At 31.1% G+C, this 12,126-nt stretch overlaps 1 protein-coding gene across 1 annotated transcript in view; it reads right to left on the bottom strand.

Moving 5' to 3' along the window:
• Positions 1-7,279: 7,279 nt before the first annotated feature.
• LOC139486250 (transcription intermediary factor 1-beta-like) overlaps positions 7,280-12,126 on the bottom strand; it is a 73,466-nt gene continuing 68,619 nt past the window's right edge. Inside the window, exons 9-11 of the mRNA XM_071271034.1 lie at positions 10,698-10,715; positions 9,696-9,722; positions 7,280-7,605 (exon numbers count right to left, since the gene is read on the bottom strand). Coding sequence (XP_071127135.1) covers positions 7,563-7,605; positions 9,696-9,722; positions 10,698-10,715 — 88 coding nt within the window. The 3' untranslated portion in view covers positions 7,280-7,562. The remainder of the gene's footprint in view (positions 7,606-9,695; positions 9,723-10,697; positions 10,716-12,126) is intronic.

Below are 12,126 nucleotides of genomic sequence, written 5' to 3'. Positions count from 1 at the left end.
AAAATTGACCGTAATAACTATGCATGCATGTACTTATCTTGTTTTTATGAAATTGGGGAACACACGATACATTGGCTAAAATCATGTTTATGATGAACAGCAAGAAGTTCAAGTACCAAATAAAAATATTATGTGTCTAATTATGAATACTTCAAGGTTCGATTTCCAGTTCTCTGTTATTTCTAACTTGTGTGAGTGATATACCGCTCCATCTAAAGCAATCTATTGTTACCTTATGCAAATCAACGCTGGTTTGCAATATATTGCAATTTTATTATGAGCACATTTTTCTCTATTTCTTGTCCAATTAAACCCTTTCTGGTTCCGTTTTTTTTAAATAGAAGAAAATTAAAAGGACATAACCATTAGCAGCTTTCTTAATGAAACAAAAAAATGACCCATAAATGAGGTTTACGAGCATCAAATTAGCTGGTGTATGACGTTCAAATCAGTAATATAGAAGGCACTCGCTTGAACGAGATTTTTGGTTTATTATTTTTGGTTTGAATTGATAATTATTCGAGAAACAGATTTTTACATAACTTCTCGCGTGTTTTTCGGCTGTTTAACAGAATCTTGATTGAAAATCATAAAACTTTAAAGTCGTCGCCGAAGCTCGGAATTTATATTCGATACTTCAACTATCTTGACTGGATACATTAGATACTCCAATGCTACCAATGTACAAATCGACATTTATTTAAACATCAACAACACCTTTAAATAATTTGAATGAAGTTCAATCATGATTTTACCATAACCATTTTGTACATATATATAGAATTATAAATAAACTAACATCATTCTGAATACTTATCAATACTAAGAATTGTAGATGTTCAACACTTCATTATGAGGTCATCTCTAAAAACGATCCATATTTTTGAAGACCCTAATATCCTTTTTTTTATACAAGAATTCGTTTTTCATTTTTTTCCAATCAGATTGAGGAAACTCTTTTCTTTCATTTAAACAATTTTGAACAATAAATACGAATTGGCATGATTCTTAAATGGAAATAAATAAAACTGTTGCGACAGCAGGACAATTGCTCTGTCTCTAAATAAGGATAAAAATTGTGATATTGATGAAAGATCTTTCTAAAGAATAATATTCATCGTTGTATTTGTTGTCATCTTTAAGGACATACGATACAGTTACAGGGGAGGTTAATTGGGGTAACATGTTTATTGAACTAAAGGTGTTCTGAAAAATGTGTTTTGATGTATTGGCACATTGAAGGTTCATCAATTTCCTATTCGTTTTCAAATTAAAAAAATGGATTTGAATTACCCCCAAGCATATTTTAACACTTCAACTAAATATATTTAATTCTGCATACTGTATAAGCAAGATCTTTTTACAATGGTTATGAAATGAGGTAGATTTTAAAATTTAATACATACCCGAATAAATGATGTGTTTGTGGCTCCTCACTGTAAAAGAAAATCATAGATTTTTTATGATTAAGTATATTCGAGGTATCACTATAATAATACATATAATTGAAGAGCTAATTCTTTTAAATGTATATGTTGTTAAGAAATATTTGTGGAATGAATTATAGAATTACATTTTACGTGTTTTTTTTTTTTCATTCTGAAGTCAAGCATTTTCTGTCTTGAATGTTAATTATAGGTTTTAATTGTGCTCATACTGTGTTCTCTTTTTCTAAGACTGATCATGGGTAATGTGCGATAGCTTCAAAATCCTTAAGGATCTGATGTCGTATCTCTCTAGTGACATTGAGATTTTTGTATTTCATTTTCGACTACTTTAAGTACTGTCAGTTTTCAAATGTCTACCATCAAAGAATTGAAAGAAAAATAAGGGAAGAATTATATTTGTCTTGCAAACACATTAAATAATGTGTTCATATACTAAATCAATACTGCTCCTCTCACGTAAAACACCGACTGAAATATTTTCAGAAAGGTAATAGAAATGAATTCACGTACAACTCTAAATAATATCAAAAGCTAACAATAATAACCGTTTGAAAGCCATGGGATTTATAAAGAACGTTTAAATGTTGACTACAAAGGAACCTTACAAGAATAGTCACACTCAGCTACGGTAAACTTAGCTATACTCTAGTATGCAATATATTTCTAAGTAGCAACATGCCAACAGCGCCTGCGTACAGAGTATATATATCCCAATTGATACGATATTCCCGTGCTAGTATTTTCTATCAGGATTTTCTTGTTAGAGGGTTGCTGCTAACAAGGATGCTATTATACCTAGAGTTTCAAATGGTGAAGTTGAAATAATCCCTTTGTAATTTTTACGGACAGCATCACGAGATGGTTGACCGTTATGGAATGACTGTTTCACAAATGATACCGGATATGTTCCTTATTTGACTATTTGGTCGATCCTAAAACTACCATAATCAGTCCAATGATATTTCAGGCGATACAGACATTGTTCGCAGAGCGTTTGAATGAAATGTTCAAAAGATATTTTATAATAAGTAATTTGCCTTTCGCTGAGCTGAAATGAGCTCCTTTTATCAGATAAAAAAGATAACATATTAATCACTCAACATTGTATATTTACCTGTCCAACGTTTAAAAGACAGTAGTTCATTTGTCACATTTGTTTTTTGTTACGTGTTTTCATATGAATAAGACCCGTTAAACTTCTCAATTAAATTGTTTCATAATTTTTAAGTTGGGGTCTTTTACGATATGTATTTTCTTATTGAAACTTGTTTTTTAAATCGTTATATAAACTGGTCAGTATATCTTACTCAAATATTACATTATACATGTTCTATTCCCGAAAACTCTTACAATTTTTGGCAGTAAACATGTGTATATCTTGTCAAATGATAAAAGAATGTGTCTACTATACTTTAAAAATGTGGGGCGAAAGATACCAGAGGGACGTTCAAACTCATAAATCGGAACTAAAAAGACAACGCCATAGATAACATATAATATATAATAAGCGATATATCTTAGGAAGTGTTGATATCCGAATATGAATACATGGTAAATAAAAAAGCTAAATTAAAGGCCTGTGTTTAAATGAATGTAAGAAATAGATGAGGGGCGAAATATATTAGAGGGACTGTCAAACTCATAAATCGAAAATAAACTGACAACGCCATGGCTAAAAACGAGAAAGACAAACAAACAATCAGTAAAACATCGGAGTCTTTAATACGTTATTATTTTGTATTGTATTCCTGTCTTGCCTGATATCATATATGGTGATCCAGGCAAAGAGTACTGCTCTTCCGGCTTTAATAACACAAAAGTAAATATGTATTGTAATTCGATGATAAGTGCATTGTATATACAGTTTCTATGTCTAGCTACAAGGTTTCATATCTGTGGGTATCCATACTTGATTGTCTCATCGGACTTATTTTAATTGTCTCATCGGGTTCATTTTACGTTTTCTTTCCATTATATAAAAACAGATAACAGGAAAAATCACCAATGCAGAGAAAAAACGCAGATATACCACTGAGCAAACAAACACATTTATCAGTATATTATCGAGACAGACTGGCTTGGTACAGACACTACATGTGGTGCACAAAAAGTCTTGTACGGTGACCAGTAGTGGCTTATTTCTGATCCATTTGATTCTAATTTGGTCTTTTTTAATCTGGAGAGTTGTCTCATTGACAATCATTCCAATTTACAATACCATTGAATTAATTTTTCGAACACAAAAATAAATATGACAGACATATAAGACTATATCCTACCACCAAAGCTAATGAAAAGCTGTACAAAAAAATTTAAACAAACAGAAATAACCCTATCAACAAATATAATATTTAAGGGCACAGCAGTTGAGATTTGTGTGTTGTTAGGTTGCTGTCTATTTGACGTTTATCCCACATCTTTTTAATCATTTAATTGTTGTTTAGAAAATCCGAAAAATCAAACAGGCTTAAAACATACAGTAGACTTAACATCTCCTTTATTTATTTATTTATTTATTTATTTATTTCATTTATTGTTTTATTTTAAGCTAACCGGGACCAAAGGGCCAAGTGACCTTTTCTCATCACTTGGCGTCCGTCGTCGTTAACTTTTACGAAAATCTTTTCCCCTGAAACTAATGGGCCAAATTTAACCAACTTTGCCACAATCATCAATGGGGTATCTAGTTTTAAAAATGTGTCCAATACCCCGGCCAACCAACCAAGATGGCCGACATGGCCAGAAATAGAACATAGGGGTTAAATGTAATGTAGATTTTGGCTTATATCTCTGAAATTAAACCATTTAGAGCGAATCTGACAAAGTAAAATTGTTTATCAGGTCAAGATCTACCTGCCCTAAAATTTTCAGATGAATCGGAAAACCCATTGTTGGGTCGCTGTTCCTAAATTGATAATTTCGAAGAAATTTTGCCGTTTTTTCAATATTATCTTGAATTTTATTATAGATAGAGATGAACTGTGAACAAAATAATGTTCAGCAAAGTATGATCTACCAAAAATCAACATGACCTAAAAATACCCTTAAGGAGAATTGTCCTTTATAGTAAATTTTTAATAATTTTTCGCAATTTTTTGTAATCTTCAATTAAATAATCTTCTCCTCTGAAACTATTAAGACAAATTTAATCGAACTTGTCCACAATCATCATTAAGGTTTCTAGTTGAAAAAATGTGCCTGATGACCCTGCAACCCGTATATATAGTATATATGGTATATATCATTAGGGTTTCTAGCTGAAAAAATATGCCTGATGACCCTGCCTGCGAACCAATATGTCCAACATGGCTAAAATAGTACATGCAGTTTTTGGCTCATATCTCTGAAACCATGGCATGGAGAGAAAATTTGACGGCTATGAATTTGTTTATTATATCAATGTCAATCTGCCCTGAAATTTTCAGACAATCAGGCAACCCGTTGTTAGTAAGTCAGCATGATCAACATGGTCAATTGACCCCTTAAGAATTATTGCCTTTTATAGTCAATTTTTAACAATTTTCATAAATTTTGTAAATTTTTACAAAATATTTGAACTACTGGGGCAAGTTCATTATAGATAGAGATAATTGTAAGCAGCAAGAATGTTCAGTAAAGTCAGATATACAAACACATCACCATCACCAAAACACAATTTAGTCATGAATCCATCTGTGTCCTTCGTTTATGATATGCACATAGACCAAGGTGAAAACTCTATTATTTTCTCAAACTTGTTCCTTGTCCAAAAACAGTCCTTTCCGTTTCCGTTTTCCGTTTCCGTTTCCGTTTCGCATTCCGTTTCCGTCGTTTAGCAACACCCGGTTCAATTTATCAATTTCTACCAAGTCAGGATTATGACAGTTGTTGTCCATTCGTTTGATGTGTTTTGTTATTTGAGTTTGCCATGTGATTACATTGTAGGGCCTTTCCGATTGAATTTTTCTCGGAGTTCAGTATTTTTGTGATTTTACCTTTTTGACGACCAATGCATGTATATACGATGAGTTAGTGGTTAGTATGATTGTAAACATGATATAAAGAATAATATTCATTATACAATGCAGTATAACTTTTCAATAAAACAAAGTTTGTCATATTTTTTTCCATGTTCTTGTTAATTAGGACAGTGTTTAGATGCATAACATTGCACACGCATGCACACTCACACCAAAATAGTTTTGAAAATTTTTCTTTAATAAAAAAAAAACCTGCTTTTTTTAATGTAATATTAATAACTAATCATCTATAGCATCATGATCATCTATATATTTTGTTTATTCGGGCAACAAAGGTTTCTTTTGACATCAAAGGAGCACCTGAGATCAACCCCATGTGTGATGGGATCTGTGAGTGTAATTGTCCCTCTGGTATCTTTCGTCCTCTTCTATATATTTTTTTTTCTTACTTATTATTGTCCGTTGTATTGTAGTCTATGTAGTCTGTTTACCTTTTTTAGCCCAAACTTTTTTCTTCTTATTTTGTCGACTAACAATGTCCCTCTGGTTCATTTTGCCTCTTTTTTTGGCAGTATACATGTAACTATTTTTATAACACAATGTTTTTGTCATATTAAGTTAACTAATGATCTTAATTAGAAAGCCTTCATAAACACAAAAGTGTACAATGACTTGCAATTAAAAACAAAATATAATTTGTCTGTCTTTCTAGAATAACACATTTTATAATGTAATATTAAAAACATATAATTTATATCATAGTTTAAAATTACGCATCTACTTTGAGATTGAATAGAAACTTAACACGCGACGATTAACCTTTTCTCTTAACAGCTTTTTTAAATTTATTCTGTGAACATATACATATAGATTCTTACAATAATACCAGTGGATTATCGGATTTATCCAATCGAGATAGTTAAATTATCCATTTCGAAATCTGAGTCTCAGCATATTTAAATCATACAGTTAGCTTAAAAGGTTATGACCCTTGATAGCAATCAATGATCTTCGGCAACCACACGTTGATTACATTTTGTTATACAATGGGTTAGGAAAGGGATAAATACAGTTACAGGGGTAATGAATTTGTAGAAAGCATAACATAAACAGAACTGTTATATGCTTTCTAAAAAGAATATTATCCATGAGAGCCAAAGAGAGAAGTAAGCAAATGGCTTGCTGGACCATGCTTTGAAAAGATAAATATCTGTTAAACTTGGAAGTCAGCATGAACAAAAGAATACTGTGTTAAAACATACTTGTTTACCATTAAATTACTTCCCAGGTTAGGGGAGGGTTGCGATGCCGTTAACATGTTTAACCCCGCCAAATTCTGTATGTACGTGCTTACATGTATCCGATGCTAGGAGCCTGTTATTCAGTTGTTGTCGTTTATTGATGTTTTACATATTTGTTTTTCGTTCATTTTCTGTACTTAATTTAGGACGTTAGTTTTATTGTAGAAATTGTTTAACATTTGTCATTTCGAGGCATTTTAAAACTGACTTTGCGGTATTGGCCTTGCTCATAGTTGAAAGCAGTACGGTGACCTAGCGCTGTTGATTTCTGTCTTCTTTGGTCATTTGTTAAGTGTTTGCAATCATTTCAAATCTTCTTTTACAACTTGATATATACAGCAGTATATTTGAGGATTTGACTGATTTTACTAATTGGAAAACTGACCATGTGACATAATATGTATATTATTGAGGATTATCTATACATTTCAGTTAAGGTGGCAGACAACGGTCAAATAGTCTTTCGTGTTTTACCTTGTTTTGTGCGTGAAGTTCTTTTTCCTATTGTGACATATATTGTTTCCTTTTTTTTTCTAATTCAAACGATATTCTAAACATAATCAGGCTTGACTACACATAAACGTTTTATTATATAAAGATATAATTATAAATATATCAAATGTAGCTGAATGTTTTTGAAACAAATAAAGTTGTGTGCTATATAATATAAAAGATAATGTGTTAGATTTAGTGGTCAATACGAATCTACCTTTATTTCGGTAAAGTTAACAGAAAAACAAATGTCACTTAAATGGCAGATGGATCATATGATGACGGTAATTGTTGTTTGCATTAAAACGTACTCTGTATACAAATGACTATGATATGTTATAGTCCTCGGGTTGTCAGCTGTTCTATGCTTCTATAATAAGCGCATGCCAACGTGACCTATTGTAGCTAGAATAACAAATGATAACACATTAAAACAAAAACATACACACCACGTTATTGCAGTTGTTTAATATTTCTTAAACCAATCACTAGCATATTTCAAAATAGTAATCATAAATTGTATCACATAACGATTAACTGATGATTGTGTTTAATGTTCGGCTAGATTGTTCATGTGTAAAGTCCACAGTCTCAAAATTAACAATTAACGCAAATTATTAAATGATTGTATACACGTCTGCTTTGAATTGAAACTTGATAACTTTTTGTTACCACAATTTATACGGAGATGTATTATTAATGTGATATTGCTAGATACATCATGCCTTACTAGGCCTCATAATATTTTTATACTTTCACACTGATGAAACTCATTTTCAAAAGATATAGAAACATCTAATTCAAACCTAAACAGAAGTAAAATGATATACGTACATGGAGCTTTGTAATATGTTTGACTGAATGCGCAAGTTAAAAACAAAGGCATGAACGATCCGCTTTATAAATATAATGCATTACAACAATCCAGTAAAAGAGGGACAGTCAAATTCATAAATCGAAAATAAACTGACAATGTCATGGCTAAAAATGAAAAAGACAAACAGACAAACAATAGTTCACATGCCACAACAGAGAAAACTAAAGAATAAACAACACGAACCCCACCAAAAACTAGTGGTGATCTGAGGTGCTCCGAAAGGGTAAGCAGATCCTTCGTCACATGTAGCACCCGTTGTGTTGCTCGTGTTATAACAAATCCGGTAAATAGTCTTCGGATGCGGGTATTTCTCGCTCCATTGAATACCTGTTGGTGACTTTCTGCTGTTGTCTGTTTTATGGACGGGTGTCATTTTTATAAATTCCTGTTTACAAAACTTTGAATTTTCCGAAAAACTAAGAATTTCTTATCCCAGGCATAGATTACCTAAGCCGTTTTTGACACAACTTTTTTGGAATTTTGGATCCTCAATGCTCTTAAACTTTGTACTTGTTTGGTTTTATGAATATTTTGATATTAGCGTCACTTATGTAGACGACATGCGCGTCTGGCGTACAAAATCATAATCCTGGTACCTTTGATAACTATTATTGTCTCTTTGACATATTCCCCATTTCCATTTTCAATTCTATTATTCAGTAGGTCACATTCATGAAAGGGAAGCTGATTGTATTTACGACGTAAGGAACAGTCTTACATTAGCATGCATGCATTTGGTAAGCAAATTATTAAAGGGTCGTTAATTAACTTAATTTTACTCGACGTACAAATAGTTCATATTTAACAGTCTGAATGTATATCTGATTTTTACTTGACAAGTGTTTATATATTTTATATAATGTGACTAACACTCAGGTTTAACATATCAAATCAGAATCAAACGCGGATCGAGTCCGAACCATACTTTGATCAAGTATGTACCTTACCTCAACCCTTATTTGAACAAAGGAATGCCATCTTATATAATCAATTCGTAGAACTATACATGTAATATTTTACTTTCAATATCCTTAGTTGTAGCAAATTGCATTTTTTTTATATATATAAACTATTACATTTTTGACAATTTGCTCACAGGAAATATTCTTTGTATATCTGTAAAACCTTGATATCGACAATTAGTTCAAATAACTGAGTGTTTATCTTAAACATACAGCAGAAATTGCAATACAAAGTAAAAAAATAGCTATTAGAACTACTGCGAAGCTGTAGTAAGATGCAAATTCATAATTGAAAAAATAGAATCAGTTTGTACTTTTTTTTTGTAACTATTGGTTATGAATCAGAAATAAAAAGATGGGCTTAATTGGTCAAAGCATAGGATGACCACAAGTCTAAATTGTTTGAATTTGTATCAGTATGTTGAAGTACTATGCCATAATGTTTAGTATTCTGCAGATCAAAATCGATTACAAGTCGATGGCTCGCATAGAGTACATATAGGTAGAATTATCAAAACTATCCGATGAAAACACGAAAAAAATAGAATTACTTAGAATGGTCATTTTCAAATAGTACCAATTTCAGACGGTCACTGGTTGGCAGTGAAATGAATAAGGACTCGTTTAAAAAACATTTTAAAAGAGCAAATACTTACAAATCACAATTACTGTTAGTGCACATACTAAAAAAGAAAAATAAAACACCCGTAAAAATGGTTAGAATTATACTCTACAAATATTGTTGTTTGTCTGCATCATTTTAAAGAATAGATATAGATGTATATCAAAGGGTGATAAAAATATTTAATGCGAATAAAAATCATCAAACAAATTTCTCGCTACTATTGTGAAGAATTGTGTCTCTTATGCTATACATGATCGATCAAATGTCTTTTTATTTTTCATTACAAAAACAAATATACATTTAAAAATTCTATACGGTTTGGCAAAACATAAAAGAGACCCGGTTTTAAATTTAAACTGTATGCAATTGATGAACATTCTATTGCATGCATGTAGCCTTTCGTCTGACTTTTGTGATATCAAAATAAACCAATGATCTTTTAAACAGTCATCTACAATTGTAGTAAAATAAAACAAAACATTTGATTGCATATTCATGCACGCAAGATAAAACAGTGTTTCATTTTCTTTGTAAATAACAACAAATGCATACAAGTGGAACAACCAAATTTTCACTTTGACATCTTTGTTTTATATAAAAGAGAAATAACTGTATGTTCCCTCATTACTTTTATTCACTATAGTCTGTTACATCAATTATCTGGCGAACACTATCATTTTCTCTGTAATGTTTTATACGACCGCAAATAAATGTATCAGCATGTCAAATTGCTTTTTGTTATGTTTTATTTGTACTTTAAGTTATGTGTTTGCGTTTATCTAAATATGTGTTTTACACACATCAAACTACTAATTTATATATAAGTATTACCAGATAATTTGCGGTGTACTTAAGATAATAAAAGAACTGACGTTAACTTCACCAAGACATATTGCAATATCTAACGACATGACTATTGTGTTTAGTCTCAAGGACAACTAATTGATATGAGATAGAAGTTTCATTTTTCATACATTAACATCTCCAAGAACACATGATTGTGATAGGATTAAGGTAAATATGTGTTACTTACATCCTCAAACCTTGACTGCTAAAAAAAAATAAATAAGAAAAGTGTAAGCTTATCAAACATTTGAAAACAATGTGTTTACTGAGTCTGGTATAATTATTAACTTTTAATGATCCTAATCTCATACTTTAATATATAAATGCTTGCTCTTATCTAATACACACAATATAATGATTATGGACTTAATTCAGTGAATTCAAATAATGCTTTCACATTTATAGTAAGTATGGTCGTTTTGTAAGAATCTTAATCTGTCCTAATATACGCACCAAAAAAAGCTAGAGGTTAATATTTCAATATGCTATGAACACCAAACAAATAAATTAAAGCAAAGTTAACATAATTGAACGTCTATGTTTAATGAATTCTTTACATTGTTTAAGTAATCAATATAAATACATGAACTCTTTTGTTAAGCTGAAGATGATCTAAAGTATACTAAGATAAAAGAAAATTTAAATTCTAATGTTTTATGCAATTCGCTTTGTAAACAACACCGTGATACCATTTGCGATATATCGACTCAGAGATATATATAATACTGGCTCGAATAAAACACTTCCCACGTTAATCCACATGTACTGGAACCTTTTTACAAATCCTTCGCCCATTTTATTGTTTTAAAAATTGCATTTAAAAAAAAGAAAAATAACTTGTATTCTTATTCGGATGCATAATAAAAAGAAGTAATGCACTAGAGCTCGAAGAAATTAACAAAATCAAAGTAAATCAAGATTCCGCGAAAGTCTATTACTGATTTTGGCGCATTTAAGTCATTTCAAAACATGACGTCATACAAATGAAGACGCTAGAGTTGAAAGTTTTCTGCTACATGAACAATCCAAATTCGTACAATACTATATTTAAATTGATTTTGAGGTAGGTTTTTGTTTACTTTCTATTGTATTGTATTATTCCCATATATACTGACCGTTTTAGAAACGCAACACTAGATTAATTTATTGTTATTTTTGAATGAATGTGTCACCGTGAAAAGCAATAAAAATTGCCTGTTACAAACGTCAAAATGATTTTTAGAAAGGTCAACAAATTCTGTCTGACAACTTTTGGGTTCTGTTTTACACTTTCTGATTTTGCATTTGTTCAACCTATTAATTGGTTATTGCAATTATGCGGTTGCTTCTTGGGGGCTTTAAAGGTTTTTCCTCAGTCGATTCTTTGGTAATTCAGTTGATGGGAAACATTTATGACATGAATCTGTACACAATGGCACTCGGCAATTTGATTAGTAGTTAATGTTGCAGCCGCAAAACATATCTGGCAAATGACGTTGTGTAATCAAATTCTGTTGACGTTTCATTGTCACTACACGTTAATCTGTTCATTGATGACCAGTAACAAATCTTGTCTACTTGTATCGTTGTTTGAAGGACGAGTTTCTGAAGTCTTACATATATGGTTGCAGCACGTT

The sequence above is a fragment of the Mytilus edulis genome, chromosome 8 (genome assembly GCF_963676685.1).
Source record: "Mytilus edulis chromosome 8, xbMytEdul2.2, whole genome shotgun sequence".
Taxonomy (NCBI): domain Eukaryota; kingdom Metazoa; phylum Mollusca; class Bivalvia; order Mytilida; family Mytilidae; genus Mytilus; species Mytilus edulis.
This window is presented reverse-complemented; position numbering and strand designations above follow the sequence as displayed.